The sequence below is a fragment of the Alternaria arborescens genome (genome assembly GCF_004154835.1).
Source record: "Alternaria arborescens strain FERA 675 chromosome Unknown contig_18, whole genome shotgun sequence".
NCBI lineage: Eukaryota > Fungi > Ascomycota > Dothideomycetes > Pleosporales > Pleosporaceae > Alternaria > Alternaria arborescens.
In genome coordinates this window covers 268,629-291,388 of record NW_021167873.1, presented here as the reverse complement: position 1 = coordinate 291,388, position 22,760 = coordinate 268,629, and the positions used below count along the sequence as shown (strand labels likewise).

At 50.3% G+C, this 22,760-nt stretch overlaps 10 protein-coding genes across 10 annotated transcripts; 5 read left to right on the top strand and 5 right to left on the bottom strand.

Annotated features, from left to right (window-relative positions):
• Nucleotides 1–67: 67 nt before the first annotated feature.
• Nucleotides 68–3,717, bottom strand: AA0111_g7782 (hypothetical protein; the record flags this gene model as incomplete). The annotated part of the gene is made up of 6 exons (XM_028654157.1): nt 68–547; nt 612–1,151; nt 1,197–2,599; nt 2,651–2,802; nt 2,850–3,202; nt 3,250–3,717. The coding sequence occupies 6 exons, from the start codon at nt 3,715–3,717 to the stop codon at nt 68–70; spliced, it is 3,396 nt and encodes a 1,131-aa protein (XP_028504717.1).
• Nucleotides 3,718–5,358: 1,641 nt separating this feature from the next.
• On the bottom strand, nt 5,359–9,349 carry AA0111_g7781 (hypothetical protein; the record flags this gene model as incomplete). The annotated part of the gene is made up of 5 exons (XM_028654156.1): nt 5,359–6,207; nt 6,259–7,976; nt 8,027–8,178; nt 8,229–8,584; nt 8,654–9,349. 5 exons carry the CDS (start codon nt 9,347–9,349, stop codon nt 5,359–5,361), a joined length of 3,771 nt encoding a protein of 1,256 aa, XP_028504716.1.
• Nucleotides 9,350–10,114: 765 nt separating this feature from the next.
• AA0111_g7780 (hypothetical protein) lies at nt 10,115–11,607 on the bottom strand (the record flags this gene model as incomplete). The annotated part of the gene is made up of 3 exons (XM_028654155.1): nt 10,115–10,546; nt 10,592–11,050; nt 11,104–11,607. The coding sequence occupies 3 exons, from the start codon at nt 11,605–11,607 to the stop codon at nt 10,115–10,117; spliced, it is 1,395 nt and encodes a 464-aa protein (XP_028504715.1).
• Nucleotides 11,608–11,904: 297 nt separating this feature from the next.
• Nucleotides 11,905–12,015, top strand: AA0111_g7779 (hypothetical protein; the record flags this gene model as incomplete). The annotated part of the gene is made up of 1 exon (XM_028654153.1): nt 11,905–12,015. The coding sequence occupies one exon, from the start codon at nt 11,905–11,907 to the stop codon at nt 12,013–12,015; it is 111 nt and encodes a 36-aa protein (XP_028504587.1).
• Nucleotides 12,016–12,492: 477 nt separating this feature from the next.
• AA0111_g7778 (hypothetical protein) lies at nt 12,493–12,943 on the bottom strand (the record flags this gene model as incomplete). The annotated part of the gene is made up of 3 exons (XM_028654152.1): nt 12,493–12,579; nt 12,641–12,685; nt 12,743–12,943. The coding sequence occupies 3 exons, from the start codon at nt 12,941–12,943 to the stop codon at nt 12,493–12,495; spliced, it is 333 nt and encodes a 110-aa protein (XP_028504588.1).
• A 1,042-nt stretch (nt 12,944–13,985) lies between these two features.
• AA0111_g7777 (hypothetical protein) lies at nt 13,986–14,789 on the top strand (the record flags this gene model as incomplete). Its single annotated transcript, XM_028654151.1, has 1 exon — nt 13,986–14,789. The coding sequence occupies one exon, from the start codon at nt 13,986–13,988 to the stop codon at nt 14,787–14,789; it is 804 nt and encodes a 267-aa protein (XP_028504595.1).
• Nucleotides 14,790–15,161: 372 nt separating this feature from the next.
• AA0111_g7776 (Heat shock protein 60) lies at nt 15,162–17,031 on the top strand (the record flags this gene model as incomplete). Its single annotated transcript, XM_028654150.1, has 3 exons — nt 15,162–15,266; nt 15,323–15,464; nt 15,518–17,031. The coding sequence occupies 3 exons, from the start codon at nt 15,162–15,164 to the stop codon at nt 17,029–17,031; spliced, it is 1,761 nt and encodes a 586-aa protein (XP_028504596.1).
• Nucleotides 17,032–17,727: 696 nt separating this feature from the next.
• AA0111_g7775 (hypothetical protein) lies at nt 17,728–18,432 on the top strand (the record flags this gene model as incomplete). The annotated part of the gene is made up of 4 exons (XM_028654149.1): nt 17,728–17,730; nt 17,784–17,794; nt 17,938–18,244; nt 18,298–18,432. The coding sequence occupies 4 exons, from the start codon at nt 17,728–17,730 to the stop codon at nt 18,430–18,432; spliced, it is 456 nt and encodes a 151-aa protein (XP_028504593.1).
• Nucleotides 18,433–18,815: 383 nt separating this feature from the next.
• Nucleotides 18,816–19,631, bottom strand: AA0111_g7774 (hypothetical protein; the record flags this gene model as incomplete). The annotated part of the gene is made up of 1 exon (XM_028654148.1): nt 18,816–19,631. One exon carries the CDS (start codon nt 19,629–19,631, stop codon nt 18,816–18,818), a length of 816 nt encoding a protein of 271 aa, XP_028504594.1.
• Nucleotides 19,632–19,930: 299 nt separating this feature from the next.
• AA0111_g7773 (25S rRNA) lies at nt 19,931–22,274 on the top strand (the record flags this gene model as incomplete). Its single annotated transcript, XM_028654147.1, has 3 exons — nt 19,931–20,741; nt 20,794–21,035; nt 21,087–22,274. 3 exons carry the CDS (start codon nt 19,931–19,933, stop codon nt 22,272–22,274), a joined length of 2,241 nt encoding a protein of 746 aa, XP_028504591.1.
• Between the last annotated feature and the right edge of the window lie 486 nt (nt 22,275–22,760).

Sequence of the window (22,760 nt, the reverse complement as noted above, 5' to 3'; positions counted from 1 at the left end):
GTACATGGAGTCGATGAGAGGATGGTCAACATGAAAGCAACGTTTCAGCGGTAAGCCCGTTCTACCTTCAAGTCTCTAAAGAGTGGAAAAGCACAGTGCTGAAAGCGGGGAAAAAAGCAGCTAATAGAAACTGTCCAATGCCAAAGCCTTGCTCCTCTGTTTCCGCGATCAAACAGTAAAGTACTGAGACCAAGAAGCTCACGACAACGATGAGGAGTATAGTGATCGAAATTGCTGTTTTATCCGGGCCTTCGATGATGTGAACACCCCATCCGAACGCTAATTCCGATTTCGTGTCGTGAATACTTTGGCCGATCTTCTTCGGTAGACGTTGGAGGTATTTGGATGTGCTATGCACGTTCATACTACCATCTTTGTGGTCTTTGTGCTTGTTCATGTAGTGGAAGAATATGCGATGATCGATAGGTGGCTTGACCTTAAGTGGGCATTCTTTGTAGTCATACCTATTTTCTCTGACTTCGTCCTCTGGTGGTATGGCAAGCGGCTTTTCGTATATACCGACGCGATGTCTTTCTTCGACACTGAACTGTGGGCTGTAAGTTGGAACTGCGTTTGACATCGTTTGGAGTTGTTTAGACTGAAGTGCTTACAAGTACGAAGTGAATGTCAGCAGGCCTGACGAAGATTCTTCTTATACGATGGCCTCGGATTCTCTTATACTCTTGGTAGATACGGCTGAAGAGCTCCGCGTCGGTCGAGACGTCCTTGAGATTGATTTCACCAAGGTTAACATTGTAAGTTCCAGTATTGACGCAGAGTTCGAAGTACGTTTTCTTTCCTGCAACTAAAAGTGGAGTAGTGACAGAAGAACGTCCGGCAGCTGTCTGTGTCAAGGACGATGAGCTGCTCACTACTCCTGCACCTATCGGTTGCAATTGAATTGACGTAGATGGCATCGAGCTGCCAGCATTAGCAACTCCGCTTTGGCTATGTCCAGGGCTCGCTCTCCCACTGCGGTCGTTGCTAGCGGAAACCTGACCTGACAGGCGGGTATCTTCGCTTCCAATGACTTCCGATATTGGCAGCCTTTGTTCCCGGCTAGACGTAAAATCTTGCAGACTCGCTGCAAAGAGGTTGAGCGCTATAGGATCGTCATTGCTATAGTCGCCGTACATTTCTTCACCGCATTCCTAGTTGACGTGAGCCAGAGGATACTGAGGAAGCTTTGCACTTACACATGTCCACTCTATTCTTTCGTACCCTTTTGGAACTGTAGGTCGTACAAGATATTTCATAGCCTTCATGATTTTCTTCCAGAGAGGCAAAATCCTGTCCTGGTAACCAAAGCTCGGCGAAAGTTGGAAAACTGCCTGCGCTGCTACTGAACGTTCTGAACACTCTGATTTTACGCTGGCTACTTCGCAATCGTCATTCGCGCCTTCATCGTTGCTCTTCGAGAGAGTGTCGCCCACGATAAGGAGTTCTTCTCGATCACTTTGTTCCTCCCAGTTGCTTTGTTCTTCCCAATCACTTTGTTTTTCCCAATTGCTTTGTTCTTCCCAGTTACCCTGTTCTTCCCAGTTGCTTGGCTCTTCGTTCGACTCGAAAGGAGGTGCATTAGGAGGAGTCTTCGGTGCTACGCTCGATGCATCCATCCTTCCATCAGGACGATTCCACCACGTGGTCTTCATTTTGAGGTTCAGATCAGGCTGCAGTTGCTCTAGGTCAGGTCTTTTGTCGGATATGTTCTCGCGGAGGTCTTCATATGCTTCTGAGATGACGCGGAACGGAGCTATAGGTGGTTGCAACGGTGTCGCATCACGACCTGTGAATGCAAGCGGTCGTGGAACAGGTCGTCGCTCTAGCCTTGAGATATCGGAATCGATCTTTCGATCAGAAAACTGGAGTTGAGTAAGAGAGGTGTCATCGATAGGGCTTTCCGTGGTAGCACCCCCGTGGAATAAGCTCTCGGATATCTCTTGGTTCTCGAGAATCTTTATCTCTAGGATCTGTTTGCGATGCGCTGTCTGACCAAGAGGCTTGTTCTTGATCAATTTTCCCTTATTTATCTGCATCGATGCTCGTTCCCGAGGATTGACCTGTAGAAGCGGTTGTTGTAACAGGTTAATCTTTGGCTCAGACGACCTCTGAATCAAAGCTTCTTCCTCAATCTTCTTGAGTGCAATCATGACTATAGGATCCGTCTCTCTTGAGTGCTTCCTCAGACTTTTTATATCGCCTTCGGCGCTATCACTCAGCCTTTTCAGCTTCTCGCAGAGCTCCCCTATGTTGTACCGGGCCGATGAATCTGCTCGTAGTAGCCTGTGTTCTATCATGTCCAGCACCAATTCTGTGGTCGTATCTGAGAGACGAAGATGCCCCCGAAGATAATCATGCCACTTCCCTACTTCAGGTAGAACATTGGACCCATCGTGGAAACGATCGAAAGCAATGCCGTCTACGTTGTTCGCTGGAGCTAGCTGTCGGAAACGTTCGTATTGATGGAGACCTTGGGGCCCCAAGACTATCCACGTTGCAGCTACTGATAGTATGCAGCCAAACGACCAGATATCAATAGCCTGCGAGACTCTGGACAAGTTCCCCTTCGGTTGTTCCGTGCGTGAAACCTCAGGTGCAGCTGCGAACAATCAACAAAATCTCAGTTGCTCGTTGTGATACACAGGCTTACCGTATGTATCGGTAAACACCTTCTCAATCTCGTTTCGTTCTGAGCCGTTCTGGTCCTGATTTCCAAAAGCGAAGCTAGAGAGACCGAAGCCAGCTAGCTTTAGCCGTCCGCGAACGCTAAGGATATTCTCGGGTTTGATATTTGCATGCCATCTGGCCCTTGTTAGTGGTAAAACGTTCACATCTTCCTAGTTATGTACCCATGGTATGTCCAGGTTTGGTCCTTGCCCCGCCGGATTTTGAGATGAACTTGATTAACAGCCTTGGCAATATCGAAAATTGATTTCCAGCTTTGTAAGATCTCCTGGGCTTGTACAGGGGGAACGTTGGTCTCGTCCACCCATGTTTGGTACAAGTCATTCTCACCATACTCCAGCAGCAGATTATAAGTCTTTCCGAATCCCTCACCTTCACCGTAGTCATGTGTGTAGGAGCCCAGGTATTGCAGTATAGGGATCTGGTCGTTCGACTGCAGATCTGAAAACGTTTCCTTCTCCAACTCGAACTCCCGCTGCTTGTCGCCGCAATAGGATTTCAAAACCATTTGATAACACTGAAAGGCATTAGTTCGCTCTGATAGCGCCTTCGAGGGAAGCTGACCTCTCCAAACTCGTCGTCCGTGTAGATCGAGCCTTGCAAAGCAAGTGCAAGTGCATTATCCGAAATCAGATCCTTCTGTACAGCCACCCAGTATATGGACGCAGTGCCTTCTTTTTCAGATATTTTAGTCTTCAAACAAAACGGAGGAATGACTTTTGTCCCATGCAAGTTTTCGTCCATGTCCAGAGTCAAGTTCAATGGACACCACTTCCATCTCTCCCTGTCAAAATCTACAATGATGGTCTCCACTTCACCGGGGCGCACAACGCCAACCAGCTTCTCGCGAAGGTCCTGGTAATTCTCGATTCGTGTGAGACAATGGTCGTAGAGTTTTGCTTCGTAAAACCGGTCGACGAGATGATCGAGGTCCTGTGTGAGCAAGAGACTGAGAACGCGAAGACAGGACTGTCCGCTTTTAGAGATTCTAGTAGGCTTAATTGGTAGGATTCGGTGGGGTGAGATTGGCATTTCGCGCATGAAACGATCCAGCTTCGTATATTTGGGACTTTCGGATCCTTGCTTTCTCCACCATGCTTCTAGAGCGTTAACGTGCACAATCTCGCGCTGGCAGCTGCAAGAATCAACCGGACATGCGCTCTGACACGCTACTGGACGTGTCCATTGCGTTTCCAAAAGGCTCCTGAACTCTTCCCTGATGGACAGAGACTGACGTTGTTGCTCGTTCGCACCTGGCATTGCGTCTCGGTTTCGAGTTCAGTGAACATTGACTCTTTCGTATTTGACAGGAGGTAGAGAACTGATCTCGGTTCTTGGAACTAGCAATAGAAAGAATGTGGTACATAAGATGTGTTGATGTTTGATAATTTGTAATAGTTGACAGCGGATGACAGTAGAGGAACTACGAGGCGACGGAGAGGAAACAAGACTGATTTGATCAATAGAACTGTCGTGCTACTAGAACAGTGACGAGGCGATAAAAGGCTGACAGAATCGAACGGTGAGAGGCTGTGCTTCTTCTGCGGATGACGTGAAAGCTTGCCAGGCAGAACGCGGTCCAAGCGAACGTGGTCCAAGCGAACGTGGTCCAAGCGAACGTATGAGACGGCCTCCGAATGCAACTATCAACATTGCATGGAGGGGTAGACGATGCCCAATAGGAGAAGCCCACTTAATTTGGCCGCTTTAGCGTTCATGCCACCGACGCTCAGCCGTACAGCTCAGCCTCGAGCATGCGCAGGCGTCTGCCTTGTCTCCATAACGTGGGGGAGTGGTAGCCTGAAAGTTTGTGGTTCAGTTTGTGCGACAGTTTGGCAGGTAAGAGTTCGAGCTTCTTGCCTACTGCTGCCGAGATTAGTGGTCCATCTGATTGCTTTGCTAGCTTCGTTGACTTTGAAATCCTGTACATTGACGTGTGCTAAGGATGTGGCGTTCAAGGGCGCTTAAAGTGACTTTCTTTCACCTTATTCGTCAGAGAAAACGGAGTGCAGTAAAATCACGAATTGAATAAAACGGCGAGGCCGGGACTCTAATATCCTACGTCAACACCTGGCGATTTTACGTTTGTCGTGCTGTATACAGATGTCTCATTCATGAGTAACATAGCAGTTAAAGAGAACACCACATGAACGCAGAATATTTCTTGGCAAATGCTCTGGTGCCTCAGCTGCATCTTGTAGTCAGTCAAGCATGAGTCTAGATTGCTAGTTAGGCAATATTATGCTGGGTCGAATGCATCCGTGTCTCTACCAGAATCAACATGCCAATGCTCGCTTCTACATGTGCAGACTCGCAACTATCAAATTCTTAGCAACTGCTCATCAAAAGCAAAACTAGATGAGAATGATATTCAAGAACAGAAAACGCCAGTCCAAGGGTATCTTTTTCTTATCCTTACGCCACCCCACAATACTCAAATACTGCGAGCTTCCACTCATAACGCCGATGGAGAGTCAGAAAAATACGTAACAAGTATGCTGTAGCATATGTAGCTGTGGTGGAGGCAAAAGCCTCTCAGGGTGAAAAACACGAGGAAGGAGACAAGGAAACGGCAGTTGGCGTAGCGATTAGTTCGCTTAAGTGTCCAGATGTTGCGAGGTTGATGGAATTCGGTGTGCATTGATGAGTACAATGCAGCAGGTACCAGTAGTCTTACTGCGAGAACATCTTGCGGTGCGAGCTGCCCCTTCGTGGTAACGGTTCTGGCGTCGATCTGTGCTTTTCCCTATTCGAAGAGTTGGATACTAAGCTGAAGGTGCGTGCGAGCGACGGAGAAGGCGATAAGGGTGATAAGAGCGTGCTCGAATGTTCCTGTACGTGATGCAAGTCGTTATAACTTTTGAAGAGGGCAACCAGGTCTTGATAGTGGTACATCATGTCTTTCTCATCGTTGTCGTCTTGATCATGGAATCCTTCGATGCTGCCTTTGATCATCTTGTCGACGCTGGTACGCCATGAACAATGGTCGACAATGTCCCTGACCATGTTTCTGCTGCAAAGAACATCGTCGAGTTCGCGCAGCCTTTCATATCCCTCGTCGCCAAAACGGATGAACTGGATGCTGAATGAGCGATTGCCTGTGCGTCGAGAAGTGACCTGTGTGGCATCCTGTGCGACTTTGATAATGGCTTTGTCGAACTCGTTTTTGTTTGTGTCTTTCCAGAGACCATCGGTAAGCACGAGGAGAGTAGTAGCAGGCTTCCCCTTGATCCTCCACCCTTCGGCAATTCTGCGAAAAGTTTCCAGCATGTCAGTCTGTGATTCTTTGTGATCATCATGATCATTGTTGTCCGGTGTTGCTTCCACCAAAGCAGCTTGCAGTTGTTGCCTTCCACTATCGCCCACTAGAGCTTTCCGGTTGTGTACATCTCCATCAACTGTGAAGAATACGTCTATGCCATCTCTATCCAGTCCTGCGGCTTTCCTGACGAGGGTTTCTGCTACGAACGTAGCGATCGGGAAATGACGAAACATCGTTGCGCCATTGTCGATCACCAAAACCTTAGCACGGTTAGCTCAGGGTCATGTTATGTGTCTCCACACAGGACTTACCAAATCTCGAGCCACGCTGAATATAGGTGCAAGATCAGAATCCGGTTTTCTAACCTCTAAGCCGAACTTGCCCTTCAGCCTAGCCCGTACGCCTTTGGGTGTTTCTCGTTCAAGGATTTTGCGCTGGCGACAGATGTCATAGGGTAGATCGTAGACATCAAATGGAATCTTTTCGCAATTAGTAGGAGTAACATGACCATACTGACTATATACACTAAGTGCCGGATCACCTAGAATCCGCAGGCCTCGAAGAGGTGTGTTTGTCAGAGGGCTTGTCGGGTTAGGAATAGAATGCTTGGTGTCTCCGATATCAGGACTTGACTTCAGCGGCATCTCATGGACAGACTCAATTTGATTTGGCGGATCATATCTCGCTCCTCTTGTTTGATGGTTGGGCATAGGAGTTTGAACTAGCAGCACGTCTCTTGAGACGGAGCCTGAACCAAAACCATGGGTGTCGGCGTGATGGTCGTACTGACTGAAGTCGTTACTAGCACCGTAGTGAGTCTGCGAGTTTGCGATCTGACTCAAATCAGCTGCTTGAATACCACGTTTTGACGGATCGTCAGATCGCGATACACTCGCAGGTGCTGAGGAAGGTCCCGATGGGTCCAAGACGGATAGTTCCATATGCTTCTGGGATCTTGAGGGATCTGTCGCATAGTGTGTTGGCTTTGTATGTGCTCCATTCTCGCGGCCTGCAGACTGAAGTGATCGCATTTGGTTTCCAGAGTTGTTGGGTATCTCAGTATGGTCCGAATCAAAAAGCCTTGCACGACCTATCTCATGAGAAACATCCACAGGCGATCGAGATACATACTTGCTCCTTAGCGGTGACGTAGACGATGTGTGGGGCGACCTCAGGTTTTGGTCGTCAGCAGGGTCGTAGTGGACACTAGCACCACCCGAACCCCTAGTAACCCCATTTGAGATACCCAAGGGAGGGTATGCATTATCGAATGACGTCTCTTGTATGGGACTCTCAGTTGTGTCACCACTGTGTAGATCTTTATTGGATGTGTCGTTTTCTTCGGTAATAGTAGATGATCTGGATCTTAGTTCACGTTCCAGAATCTCTCGTCGGAATGGCGTTTGACCCAATAGCCTACTCTTTCTTCTCTCTTCTTTGTGTATCTGCAAAGAAGCCCTTTGGCGGGGATCAAGTGGCGCCACATCGGCCGTGGTGTTCAAACGTTGTTGCAAGGGGTTGATCGTTTGTTCGGAAGACCTTTGGGTTTGTGCGACCTGTTCCACATTGAGGAGCGCCCTCAAGACTATGTCGTCAGTATCCTTGGAGTTTGTCCTTAGCTTGCTTATTGCTGTTGTAGCAGATTCTAGGAGGGATTCGAACTCTATGCACAAATCATCTGTATGGATTCGGTTTCGCGTGTCCGCCTGAAGCATCTTGAGCTCCACTAGATCGAGGACCTTTGTGGTGGCTGTGTCTGAGGAGCGAATATGTCCTCGCAAGAAGTTGTGCCACTTCTTGATCTCGGGCAAGACATCAAATCCGTCATGAAACCGGTCATAGGTTTTATCCCCAATCCTGTTGGCTGGTAGCAGTTGCCTCAGTTCCTCAAACTGTCGAACGCCTGTAAAACCTAGAACTATCCAAGTGGCAGCTACCGATAAGACGCAACCAAAAGACCAGATATCGATAGATTGTGTGACCCCTGATAGAGTTCCGTTTGGCACCTTTCTCGAGACCTCAGGAGCGCCTCCAAGCTATCAGCGACTATTTGTAAACATACAACGATAGCCTACTTACCATACGTGTCCGTAAAGCCTTCGATAAAATTAGTCGGCACAGAATCATTGCGGCTCCTCACAGCAGGGGAAAATTGGGAGAACCCGAAGTCTGCCAGCTTCAAGCGTCCACGTACGGAAAGAATGTTATCTGGCTTGATGTCCGCATGCCAGCTGTCTTTATCAGCAAAGAAATCAAGGAATTGACAGACGCAAAAGCTTACCCATTAAACATCAAAGACCTCCCTTTTACACGGCGAACTTCAAGGTTATGGATGTGTCGGATGGCGTCAGCAATCTCGAAAAGGGATTTCCAAAACAATATGATTTCCTCAGCTCGTACGGGCGGGACGTTCTTCTCATCCTCCCAGGCCTCGTAAAGATCTCGCTCGCCCCATTCGAGTAGAAGGTTATACGTCTTACCCGCATCGGGACCCTCCCCATACTCGTGAGTATAGCATCCCAAGTATCCTACTATTGGAACTGATTCGTTGAGCTTTAAGCCTGAGAAAGCCTTCTTTTCAGAGTCATAAGCGCTTTCGTGTTTCCCTGAATAGGTTTTGAGTACCATCTGGTAACACTGCGGTGTGGTTAGTACCAAGAACGCATACATCTAGATTCTGGCCCTGAAACTTGTTCAAACGCTTACCTTTCCAAAGTCTTCATCATGATATGCTGAGTCTTGAATAGCATTCTTGAGGCTGTCGTCGGTGACCAACATTTCTTGGACCGTGACCCAATATATGGAAGCAGTGCCCCCCTTTTCACCCAGTTTGATCTTCCGGCAGAAGGGCGGGATAATCCTCGTGGATTGAAGATAGCGATCCATATGCATTTCGAGCTTGAGAGGACAGTACGCCCATCGCTCTCTCTGAAAATCCTCTAGAATTCTGTCTACGTCGCCACGATTGGCAACTTTCGCCAAGCTCCTACGTAAGCTTGAGTCACTATTTTGAGTTTCGTACTCCAAATTTTTGTCGTTCATTCCAGCGTCGTGGAATGCATTGATGAGGTAATGGCGTCCCTGTTCTAACAGCAGACTGAAGACTGTCAGGCAAGAGTAGTCTCCAGAGAGCCATTTCTGCTCGACAGGAAATAACTGATGATCGGCGGGCTCAAGATCGTCAAGAATCCTCTTCAATCTGGTGTACCCCGCTGTATCGGATGTGGTACGCATCCACCATGCTCTAAGGGCCTCGACGTGGACGATGTGACGCAAGCAACTGCATGTCTCGGGTGGGTGGCATTGATCCTGACATGCTACTGGGAGGGTCCACTCTTTTTCCAGCAGGTCTAGGAATTCGTTGAGAGTCTGTGAGGAAGGTGTTTGGGAGGGGCTAGCCATCATGACGTGGTTCCAATCGTCCACAAGGCTGCTGAGGTCACATGGGAAGATACGACAGGAGTGACCGGCGCTGAATATGCTGTAATGCACTCTCTGGAATCGTGGACCAAGGGCTGATTGAGATAGTTGTGCGAAAGACCATAGGCGGCGCAGGATCAGCTAAGAGCGAACGAAGAGCTGTGAGTCGAGGGTGAAGAGCCGCACACTGTCGCATCAGAGCGGGGCGCGTAATTATCATTGCTGCATGGCTGAAGCTCTGACCAAGCGAGTCGACAAGGCTACTCGAAGCCTCGCCAATTCAGTTGGTGTGGATCAATTGTGGCTGCAGCGAGCTGATGACATGGATAAGGCGACAAGGCTGAGCTATAGGGGCACTGTTGAGCAGGCTGAGCAAAAACGTCAATGATGGAAGAAAAGCCAATACAGGCGGTGTAAATTAGCTTTCAAATGTGCATGACACGCAAGGACGACATATTCAGAAAGCCGTAGTGGTGTGGTTTTCTGAAGTACCCAGGTATGGAAGAGCGCACTGATGAACGCCTGTTCGCTAAGCGCGGACACCGCCCCCACCCATCACGATGTTCCCGCTCTGCCCTAGCCCAGTTCACATTTGCAGAACAGTTCGACACCGCCATGTCTGCAGCCTTTGGAGGATGCAGTCATTGGAGGATATGCTTGTCATACTCTTGCGATCCTTTGCGCTTCTTAGTAGAAACACGAGCCTGCAGTACCGTCTAATATGGTGAAGCCAATCACCTGTACTGTTCAGCCGGTCCCAGCTCGCCTAACGTTGTGCGATGGCAGGACAGAACGGGGTGTCTGTTGCCATCTCGCGTTACGTGGCGAGAGCCTGGAGAGAGCGATCGAAACGACGTTTCCAACTCGCCTCAACTGTCTCGAATTCGTAGCTCCCGAAACATCTGAGTCGTCTTGAGATAGTTTACGTGCAGAAAGGTCTTCGCAGGAAGTGATAAAACTGCGTTTAAGCCGGACTGCGAGAGTAATGCCTTGAGCCGAGGTAGTGTACAGTCTGTATGTAGACCACGCGCCAAGAAGCGTCAACGCAGTCAATGGTATCGTCACCTGAAGCCATCGCTTCAAAGCAAGAGACGAAAAAGACTGATTCTGGAAATCAGATGACTGGCCCTGGTTCTGATCCTGGTCTTGATATTTGACCACATCGGTACTGAAGAAAGTCTAATGTGATCAGCAAAGAATGTGAGCTTCGAGTGTGCGACTAACCGACACAAAGGTAGCTGGAAGGTATATCAGGGTTACGATAGTGATGATCCGCATGACAACAGCTTCACGTTCGAGGTTTCTGTTCAGCTTTTCAGTTCTTTCAGAGGCTTGACTCTGCAAATGCTGCAAGACAAGCTCTTTCCTGTCACTTATGATGTTCACCAGCAATCTCGCTCGAGCGATTTGCATCTCAAAATCGTCGATGATGCTATCGAGCTGCGAAAAGAACGCGATAAGTTCATCTTCACACGCATTTCGTAGAGCAAGCGGAAAGTCTTTCCGCACGATGAGGTCCGAGTAGAACTTCCGCAATGACCGTAGGACTTTGGCATTTGCCTGAAGAACCATAACGACCTCATTAGTCTTGTCTTGCCAGTGCTGTAAGTGTTGTAGGTCTCTGGGCTCATAATTTTGGTGTGCGTAGCCATAGCCGCGGGGACCGTCGACGGCCATGCCGCTCTGTGAAGCTTGGAATCAGCAACCTCTCTGAGAATCATCACGACAACGCATACCTCTTTATCCACGATTTCTTCAAGCCAAACGATGTACCACCTCCAATCCTCTGTTGACCAATGGCAATAAAGCAAATGTGTTGCGAGGGTTGACCTGAAACACGACGCGAGGTCATCGTAGGTTCCCTGTCCTGGTCGCACGCTCGGTCCTACCAGTTCTTGGTAACGGTCCAGTACATCCAGGCCACCTTTCGTCACGATCCAAAGCGTAGTGCCATACTCAACATCGAACTGATGGTAGAAAGCAGCGTCCCGGATTGACCAGTCAGTGGGTTCAGGTTGCTCTGAGCCCCTCTTCTCGAGATGCACACTTTTGAGGTTGTAGCAAAGCTGGAAGATCCTACCGCTACGACCTAACTCTGGTATCCCGTGGTGCCCGCTGGCGGAGGGTTTCAGTTGAATCTGATCACGAAAGCCGCTAAAGCGGAGGTCTCTCGCATCACTTTTGGACCCGAACACCAGCATAAAGTCGAGGTATACAGGCATAACTTGATAATATGACATGATTTGGCACAGACTCTCGCGAGTAAGCTTCAGCTTGTCGCGAGAGTTTTCTGCGTAGATACACCTGTATCTTTTAGCAAAATTGACATACGTTTTCAGTGTTTCGCGTACATAAATCGGCATTTGGGGTCTTTCTTCCGTGCGACGACCTGCTTGACTGTGGGATCGCGGGCATCGGATAATATATCTATACCGAGCCACTCACTAAGCTTCGCTGCTGAGTGTATGTTTTTTGAGATCAATGCTATGCATTCTAAGCGAAGACCAATTTGTTAGGTTTCTAAGTTCACCTTCTCCATGGCCTGTCCCGATATCTATGATTGGGATCTCGAAGATGTCGTCAATCACATCTTCGCTATCAACGAGGCAGAGATCGCGTTCGGCTTCATCAAGGCGCGTAACGTATGAGGCAAGTTTAGATTTGTATGTGAATGTCCCGCTAGGGATTAGGTTTGCAGGGTAGTTTTCGCAGTGAAGGTACGATGTTTGCAGTTCTTGAGGCAAATTCATCTTATCCGGAGTTGCGTAGTGATGGCATAGAAGGGACGGTAGTAACTAAATGGGCTTGAGATAGCCTCGAAGACAGCAGTGAGCACTTCATGGTGAAATAGTTATGGGATTCCGTCAGCCACATCAGGCAAAACATCAAGAGTTACTGCGGTCCAGGCGTGTGCCTACGTGATTGTTGCAGCTGAAACGCAAAGCCGGACGGGGTCTGTGCATGTGCGCCTGCAGCTGAGCCCCCACCTTGGTATTGCGCCGAGGTTGAAAGCTGATCCGCAGCAGGCACAATGACAGGGGCTGGGGGCACGAAGAATCAAGACAAACGTTACATCCATTGAGTCATTATGTAGAAGACTTTTCAGATGCCGGACTAATTCAAAACTATGTACTGGTAGGAGGGTCGGGATTCGAGGGTCTCCTTGTGCGCTTAGGCGCATTTCGAAGATTGGTCAGCTGCCTTCGATCGCCCTAGAATGTCTTAGCCACTAGTTGGATGGGTAGGAGATGGCCACACCAGGTGCCAGCTTACTTCTGTTAACTTCTCTGGTACCTCAAATTGCCAGTTGTCGTTGACCTACAAGTCATTAGCAAAACTTCGATACCGCTACGATGCTTTCGCCAGATGACTTACCTTTTCTGGTTTGAAATCCTTCCAGTGTGGCCACTTCCTTCTCAGAAATTCCTCGATCTTCTCCCAAGGGAAATCCCGGTACGCTGCGTATCTCTCTTGAACACGTCCAGTGTTTTTCTCGTTAGGGAGTGTAACTCGGCGTGTAGTGCGCCTCGCACGTACTGGTGCTGGTTCGGGCGGTGGCTGTGACTGCTGCAACATCGTCACCACTTGTCGTGGGAACAGATGACACCTCTGGAACTTCCAAGGCTGTGAGGGTCAAAGGCGCGAAAGTGGCGATGAACAGATACCGTGCTGTCGTGGTCTCAGGCGCTGACGCTTAACGCAAAGGCTTTCCAGGTCATGAATGGAGGGCCAGGGGCAAAAGGCTGAGGCTATATAATTGCTATCGAGCGGCCTCTGTCCAGTAGTTCTACCCAGACAGCGTCCAGGTAGACGCGGGTTATTGCTGCAAGAATGCCGCACCAGGACTTATGCACGAGGACTATGTTACAACCAGTCCACCGACATATGAACCAATTCTATGCGTTGATATTCCTGCAGAACTCCCAGGCAGCCGTTCAGCTGAGGTGATACAGCGGGGCCCATGGGCTGCCTGCTTTTGCCTCATGCGAACGGTGTGTCGGACGGCTATGCTATTGGCCGACCGCCTTAGCCACTTAATATCAGAATATGCATCTCCATCACATCGTAAATGACGGGAGATCACTGCATCCGTACGTATGATCTGGTCCTTTTTTGATCGAGCAGAGCCGCATCATGTGACGGAGGAATGTGGTCTAGACTGCGCCACACTGCAACTATTCACATGAAGCACAAATTCAATGGACATTGCACCCTATACAAGAGAAAAACTAAACAGGTAGAGATAATAAGCTCTACCTTGCAGCTTACGTTAGCTTCTAAAAACAGAGATTATAAAGATTAATAGCATTGTAGACCTCTAGATTCTTTAGAGATATTTCTATCGCAGTGATAAAATTTATTGTGGGAGGAAGGAGTACTCTACTTTAATATGATGTTTAGTTTCTCCCCTTGACGTAGTGACTGCGAAGCAACAGTCAAGCAATAGTCGTATATGAAGACGACATGTTTTCTTTGTTTGTGTGAAGTGAACAAGAAAACGTAGCATACGCGCTGACGCGATGACTGAGTAGATGTGAAGACGGCGCGCAGTCTAGTGAACAAAATGTATCTGCACGACCACTACCGCAAGCTCTTGTATAGCCATCAAGATACGATCATGCCTCAGAATGTACCGCGGGGCGATCCGCTCGAAAATTATGGGCGAGAGAACCGCGCAGCACCAAAACCTGGTCTCCCACAAGTTCACGACTTTGCCAGGACGGTCTACGATGACGAAATGACTGCTCTTCGACCAGAGATCCTATCATCTTCTGAGGTGGCCCCTCAACATATAGATCCAACACGACTTACACCTCCAGAATCAGGAGGTAGCGGTAGCGGCAACAGCGCTGACTTGGGTCAGAAGACATTGTCGACAGAAGAGAAGAACCAGTGTCCGTTCGGCGATACTCGCTGGCCTCCGCCTAACGTGTCGATATCCAAGCCCTTACATCTCTTGAGTGAAGAAGGTGAGAAGCCAATATATTACCACTTGGTATACGAAAACAGCTCCCGTCAGGCGGACTTCTGGAAAGGACCTTTGAAGGCTCAAGCTACCGCTGCCTACGCAGAGAAGGGGCTAGCCTTGTCTATATCAAAAGAAGGGAAAAGTAAGAAAGAGCTGAAAGCTGCAAAACATGAAGCGCTCGAGGAAGAAGCTCCGAAAGCAAAGATGGAAATCTTACAGTCTAAAAATACGAAGATGCTCAAGGAACTAAGCAGCGGACCAAGGGGAACGATCTGGCAGCTTGACGAACGACATCTGCATATCTGGAGATGCATCGAGGTAGTTCAGAAGGTGACAGGGGCGGTGAGCCTTAGTGCAGACCGGCGAGAAACATTCTCCATGTTTGGTGTTGGTCTCAAGAGCATCAATGGCGATATGTTGCTGGTCAGTCAGAAGGCTAGAGTACCTACTTAGGTAGCTGATGTGGAGAGTTAGATGTACCATGAACGCACAATACTCTCTACAACCACAACGAAATTCTACACGATATTGTATAAGTCCACAGCATAATAAGATTTCGGATGCTGACAAACATGGAAAGGTGAGGCTGGAGATGGAGTTACGGAGCAAAGCCGAGGCTAGCTCGCGGATGTGGTCATAGCGCCTTCTCGATGATTCCAGTGGTCGACCGACCCAAATTTTTAGAGGCATCGAACATCTGCGACCACTCTTCTCCGCATCCTCCTCTACATCAATCCTATTCCTGGTTATCTTGCATTAAGCTGGAGTCTAGGAGCAACATTTGAGCTTCCTTTCCTCTACCCACACATCCCCAATTCCCTCACAATGCAAAGAGCTTTCGCATCGCGGGCGCGGACTTCGGCCCTCAACTCGAGCTCTAAGCTCCGATCCACCAGCTACAACCTCCAGCAACAGAGGTTTGCGCACAAGGTATGGCAGTCGTATGCCTTCAGTATGCAGAAACGCAAAAACTAACAAACAAACAGGAATTGAAGTTTGGCGTCGAGGCACGAGCGGGACTATTGAAGGGTGTCGACACACTTGCAAAAGCTGTATCAACAACACTCGGTCCCAAGGGTCGCAATGTATTGATTGAGTCGAGCTACGGCTCGCCCAAGATCACCAAGGGTATGTAGGATTTTTGTTGTCGTTGTCAACATTGCCCGCTAACATTACTTCAGATGGTGTAACTGTCGCAAAGGCCATTTCCCTCCAGGACAAGTTCGAGAACCTCGGAGCCCGCCTGCTCCAGGATGTCGCCTCCAAGACCAACGAGGCTGCTGGTGACGGTACCACCACCGCCACCGTCCTCGCCCGTGCTATCTTCTCCGAGACTGTCAAGAACGTCGCTGCCGGATGCAACCCCATGGACCTGAGGAGGGGAACCCAGGCTGCTGTTGAGGCCGTCGTCGAATACTTGAGGGCGAACAAGAGGGATATCACCACCAGCGAGGAGATTGCACAGGTCGCCACCATCTCTGCCAACGGCGACACACACATTGGCAAGCTTCTGTCCAACGCCATGGAGAAGGTCGGAAAGGAGGGTGTCATCACCGTCAAGGAGGGAAAGACCACTGAGGATGAGCTCGAGGTCACCGAGGGTATGAAGTTCGACCGTGGTTACATCTCCCCCTACTTCATCACCGACACCAAGACCGCCAAGGTCGAGTTCGAGAAGCCCCTCATTCTTCTCTCCGAGAAGAAGATCTCCGCAGTCCAGGACATTGTCCCCGCTCTCGAGGCCTCCCAGCAGCTCCGCCGTCCTCTCGTCATCATTGCTGAGGACATTGACGGTGAGGCTCTTGCCGTCTGCATTCTCAACAAGCTCCGTGGCCAGCTCCAGGTTGCCGCTGTCAAGGCTCCTGGCTTCGGTGACAACCGCAAGTCTATCCTTGGCGATCTCGCTGTCCTGACCAACGGTACCGTCTTCAGCGATGACCTTGACATCAAGCTCGAGAAGGCCACCCCCGACATGCTCGGTTCTACCGGATCCATCACCATCACCAAGGAGGACACCGTCATCCTTAACGGTGAGGGAAGCAAGGACCAGGTCTCCCAGCGCTGCGAGCAGATCCGTGGCGTTATCAACGACGCTACCACCTCCGAGTATGAGAAGGAGAAGCTCCAGGAACGTCTGGCCAAGCTCTCTGGTGGTGTTGCCGTCATCAAGGTCGGTGGCTCCTCCGAGGTTGAGGTCGGCGAGAAGAAGGACCGCATTGTTGATGCCCTGAACGCCACCCGTGCCGCCGTCGAGGAGGGTATCCTGCCCGGTGGTGGCACTGGTCTCCTCAAGGCCTCTGCCAACGCTCTCGGCAACGTCAAGGCTGCCAACTTCGACCAGCAGCTCGGTATCACCATTGTCAAGAACGCTATCACTCACCCGGCCCGCAAGATTGTCGAGAACGCCGGTGCTGAGGGCTCCGTCATTGTTGGCAAGCTCATTGACGAGTACAAGGGCGACTTCAACAAGGGATTCAACAGCGCCAAGGGCGAGTACGTTGACATGATCGCTGCTGGTATCCTTGACCCCTTCAAGGTTGTCCGCACTGCTCTCGTTGACGCCAGCGGTGTTGCCTCGCTTCTCGGTACTACCGAGGTCGCCATTGTTGAGGCACCCGAGGAGAAGTCTGGTCCTCCAGGCGGCATGCCTGGCGGTATGGGTGGTATGGGAGGTATGGGCGGAATGGGCTTCTAAGCAAATGAAGCCTAGCCGTCTGTTTTCTTCTTCTTATACCCCCATTCCGTTATAATGACTTTAGTCTTATGTCTTTCCCGGTGATGATTTATGTACACGATATTGGGTTGGTCTCCGCTCTTCACTCATGGTTTCTCAAAAGCGCAGCATTATTGGATATTTGGTTTTTATTGTACAATATTGTGTAAAGATCTCCTGGGAAGGACAAGATGTATAAAGCGATGAAGGAATACGAACAAGTCAAACATGTAATCACCATGCACAACTATGCTTGAGTCTATGCTCCATTTATGAATGTCGTGATGCACAGGATTGGCCGATACCCTGTCATAACTGGGGCACACGGTTGCTGTGGCGCCGCAGAGGGACAAACTAAACCTTGGAATGGGTGCCGTGTTGCACCCCACTACGTCGCTTGAAAAGACCCCACTACTTTCCCTCAGCCTCAGAACACCGCTCCTCCGCCTCCGCCCTTTCTCCCGCATTCACATCGACTATCCACCACAATCAGTTTTCTCTATTGACGTAAGCTGCAATTTCTCCATCACCAAGCAGGCAGCCGTTGATCCACTGCTGCATCTGCGCACGCGGCAATCGCGACGATGACGACGACGCTGACAGGCAACCACAGAACTGATAAAGCTACCTGGTGCTTCAATCTCTCTCTAGCATCCTCTACTATACACATCCGACATCATGGTGAGTACCTTGAAGATACGCAGTTAGAACGACTGAACTGACAATGTCTGCAGGCTCAATCCGGGTACGTACTGCGAAACAAACAAGAGGGTACCAACAGCTGTCGCTGCCCGACAACCGCTCCAGCACAGCCTCCCCATACCTCGACCCTCGACCCCCGTCCCGCCAATCCCTAGCTCGGACCCGCATATACTAATAGCCACGCAGTGTCTCCGTCTCCCCTGAGTGCGTCAGCACCTTCAACGAGCTTAAGCTTGGCAAGGACATCAAGTGGATCATCTACAAGATCAGCGACGACTGGAAGGAGATTGTCGTTGAGGAGACTTCCAAGGAGGCCAACTTCGACGTCTTCCGTGAGAAGCTGCTCAACGCCAAGAGCAAGGACCGCCGCGGCAAGGAGGGCATTGGTGGTCGCTACGCCGTTTTCGATGTCCAGTACGAGCTTGACAACGGCGAGGGCTCCAGGAGCAAGATCACCTTCATCAGCTGGACACCAGATGATGCGCCACAATACGTATGTCACAAAAAAAGTAGTTTCAGAAGAAAGATTCACTGACACTTTAACAGCCCCGCATGATGTACTCATCCTCCAAGGAAGCCATCAAGCGCGCTCTGAACGGTCTCGCCGCCGATATCCAAGCCAACGACGCCGACGACATCGAGTTCGAGAACATCAAGAGCCGCGTCGCCAAGGGCCGTTAAGCGCTTCTCTTCCCTCCCCCGCTTCCGACCTGTCGATTTTGCGCACCTGTTAGTATGGAGGAAGGAAACTATAGCGGTTGGTAATGACACATGACGAAAACGACTCGAGCGGTTGATTGGCAGCGATCATGGCATAGCGAGTTTTTGCGAATGATGGTTATCGCATACATCATGCGAATATGCGGGCAGTGGTAGTGCCGGGTGCAACTTGCATTATCAGGCTTGGTATGCTTTTGATAGGCTAAAACTGGTCAAATTGTCTTCGATGGACATCTCTTGAGACTGAGAGCCTGTATGATGTGACGTGTGCGAACTTGTTTGTAATGTTTGTGCCTGATATGCTGTAACGTGTATTGCTCATCTCCAGCAACTATGTCGGTCCGCTACTTGTTCTGTTCCCATGCGCCCCTGAAGACGCCCAGCAGCCTTTCGCTCTCTTCCGCATCCTTGGTTCTCTGCAGCACAAAGTTCTTCAGATCGCCCCAGAACTCTTCTGTCGCAACAACCTCCTTCCCACTTCCAGCCGTCGCACCTGCTGTCCCAGTCGCCGTACCCGCATGCGTCTCGCCGGCACTAGCAAGTCCCTTCTCACTTTCCGTAGGCGGCGCAACAGCGGGTGGACTTGTCACTGGCGTGCTTCCACTTGCCGGACTCGCAGCCCCGCCAAGCGCAGCGCCCGCCATAACCATGACGCCAAACTCTACCTCGCTACCTGCATCTGTACCAATGACTTCTAGCAGTGTCTTGGAATCTGTGACTGGCTTCTTCTTGTAAAGAATCTTTATCTTGGCCGGTTGTAACGAGGCTTGTGTTGCATATTGTTGCTTGAGGTCGTAGACGGAGGTTTTTGAGGGGTCGATTGAGGAGAGGGGGATAGTTGGGGTGGTCGGCTTCATGGGCTTGAGAGTTACGGTGATCGTGGACGAAGAAGAGGTGGTGGCATCGTCGCCTGCGACTGGTTTGGGGTTTGGACGCTGTGGGTGGGGTGGGTGTGGGAGGCGGGGGAGAGTGTACTGGTGAGCAGTCAGTCTTCGATCGTGATGATACACAGGGGGATATTCCATGAGAAATATGGGAGAGAGTCTTACTGCGCCTTGTGCGGGATATTGTCGTGCGTCTGCGATGTGGTCGCTGCTGAGCTTCGCTGGGCGCGCGTCCAGTGCGCTGAGAAATGATTTGCAGAATGCGAGTTCTGACATGGTGAGATATCTGAAACCTTTCTTCGTACGACGTGCAAGTGGGTTCGTGGTTGTCGCGCTCGTTAAGGCGTGTATAGCTCCAATGCGATGACGCTGTTGGTGTTGCGGGACAGCATTGAGTGGACCGCACCTCGATCAGGGCAAATCTACGCTAGGCCCAAAGGAGGTCCGTAGCGTGGAAAAAGTTCCCATCTGCTAGCGAAAGTTCGCAGTTCGCGCAGGCGTCACGTCGCCAACTCTCAAATTATTCGACCTTTTTCCATACTATCCACCGCCAATCAAGCGGTAAATCTGTCGCCATGGGTCAAGGTCGCCGCATGAAGAAGCAGGGCATGCCCGATGTCCTCGACGAATCACTAGTTACCAGGAAGCGAAAAGATGCGCCCGTCGCCGTAAACCCAGAGCGCAAGAAGAGGAGTAGGACAGCTGCAAGAGAAGCTAAGGAAGCCAAGGCGAAGGCGACACCCAAGACGAGAGTAGCTGGAAAGCCCGTCAAGCAGCCTCTCAAAACGGCTGCTGCTGTCGTAAACGGAGCGAAAGCAAAGTCAAAGAAGTCCGCACCTCAGCCGCCATCGGATGACGAAGAGGATGTCTCAGACATTGACGACTCCGACATGGAGAACATCAATGTCACTGGGCTCGATGCCCTCGGTAGCGCGTCCGAAGACGAAGACGACGAGGAGATGAACGACGATGAATTCGACTCGGACGTTGTGGACTCGGACGACGACATCAGAAGGGGCGCGGCCATGTGGTCAGACGACGATGATGAGGAGGATGCTGAAGAGAAGCTCACAGCCGCTAACATTGCCGGATTGTCCACACGCTTGGATATGCAGAAGGCGATCGAGGAGGCGGAGGCGCAAGCTGAGTTGGAGGAGAACAACATGCAGACAAACATCGCCAATGAGCGACCCAAGATTCTGGAGGATGAGGAGGACGAGGATGGCAGGCCAATCACCAACCTTGTCAACCAGGATATTCAGCTGCTGCGCACAAGACTCACGGACACCATCCGTGTGCTGGACGACTTCAAGAACCTTGCCGAGGAAGGTCGGAGTAGAGCAGAGTACAGAGCGTCGCTCCTGAAGGATATCTGTGCCTACTACGGTACGTCCAAGTTTGAAGTTATCGTCTAGAGCTATACTAACGTCATGAACAGGCTATTCCGAGTTCCTTGCAGACAAGCTTCTGAACCTCTTCCCTCCCCGCGAAGCCCAAGCTTTCTTCGAAGCCAACGAGACCCCAAGACCGGTCGTCATCCGAACAAACACCCTCCGAACACACCGAAGAGAGCTTGCGCAGAGCTTGATCAACCGTGGTGTACAGCTTGAACCAGTTGGAAAGTGGTCTAAAGTCGGTCTACAGATTTTCGATGCACAGGTGCCTCTGGGTGCTACACCCGTAAGTCTTATATGCGACAGATGCATTGAAATCCGACACTAACTTGCGCAGGAATACCTCGCTGGACACTACATTCTCCAAGCCGCTTCCTCGTTCCTGCCCGTCATGGCCTTGGCACCTCAAGAAAACGAACGCGTGCTCGATATGGCTGCTGCTCCCGGTGGAAAAACTACACATTTGGCCGCCTTGATGAAGAACACCGGATGCATTTTCGCCAACGATGCCAACAAAGATCGTGCCAAGGGTTTGATCGGTAACATCCACCGTCTAGGCGCAAAGAACGTCATCGTGTCCCACTACTCGGCTCTCGAATTCCCTAGGGTTATGGGTGGTTTCGACCGTGTGTTGCTCGACGCTCCATGCTCTGGTACTGGTGTCATCGCCAAGGATGCCAGTGTCAAGACCAACAAAACCGAGGCAGACTTCTTGAGGCTGCCCCATCTTCAGAAGCAGTTGCTGCTCGCGGCCATTGACTCTGTTAACCATCACTCAAAGACTGGAGGTTACATTGTCTACAGTACTTGTTCCGTCACCCTAGAAGAGAACGAGCAAGTCGTACAATATGCGTTGAACAAGCGATCGAACGTCAAGCTCGTGGAGACCGGACTCACCTTTGGTAAAGAAGGATTCACCAACATCGGCGGCAAGATCTTCCACCCCTCAATGAAGATGACAAGGAGATATTACCCCCACACCTACAACGTGGACGGTTTCTTCGTCGCCAAGTTCAAGAAGATCGGACCCACACCTCCCAATGCCGTTGGTGTCAATGAGGCTTCGACTGCGAAAACCAACAACACCGCCAACACCAAGGACGCAGCTACGGAAGTTGAGATGGTCGACCGCACACCTATCGGTGCTGACAGTGACGAGGAATCAGACTTTGGTGGCTTCGATGAGGAGGAAGACGCGAAGTACATTGAGAAAGCAAAGGCCAAGACCATGCGCAGGAAGGGCAAGGATCCCAGGGCTGTCGTACCAAAGGGCGAGAAGTCTGCCAATGGCACGCCAGAGAAGAAGGCGAAGGAGGCGCCCAAGGAGGCCACAAAGGAGGCCACAAAGGAGTCACCCAAGGCTAAGAATGGTGATGTAAGCGTGAAGGATAAGTCAGGCAAGAAGGAGAAGAAGGGCGGTGGCGTTGAAGTCGCTACTACCTCGAATGGTGTCAGTGCAAAGGAAATCAAGGTGGAATCGAAGAAGGCGCGAAGAAAGAGTGGTGAGAAGAAGAACAAGGCGTAGTGATTTGAAGTGCAAAACAGAGGAGACAAAAGCAGGAGTTTTGGGCTCTTACTAGATACCAATGCATGATCAGAAGAGTTTTATCGTCGATGAATCAGTGTCCTTATCTGTCCATGTGTTTCTCAATTCATTTCTCACATCGGGACTTCCTAACTACCTGGACAGATGCCTGTTTGAACTGATTATAGCAGTTGTGACCCACCTAACAAGGCTACCAGGGAAGCTTGTTAGGTGGGTCGCGAGTGACCATGCCATGCATTTGCAATCTCCAGCACACTATCACCACTACCACCGTGATCGTCACGTCGTGATGAGGTGCGCGCCAATTTTATTCAAACAAATGAGCGGCTCTTTTCGATCTGGTAGTGCTGCCGTAGTTACTAAATTAGCTGCCAGTCTTGTAGTTCTCGCGATCGAACATCAATCATCGCTGCAATTTCGGTGGCGCGCTTTCGCAAATGATTTTTCATCATCTCGCCGTGAACT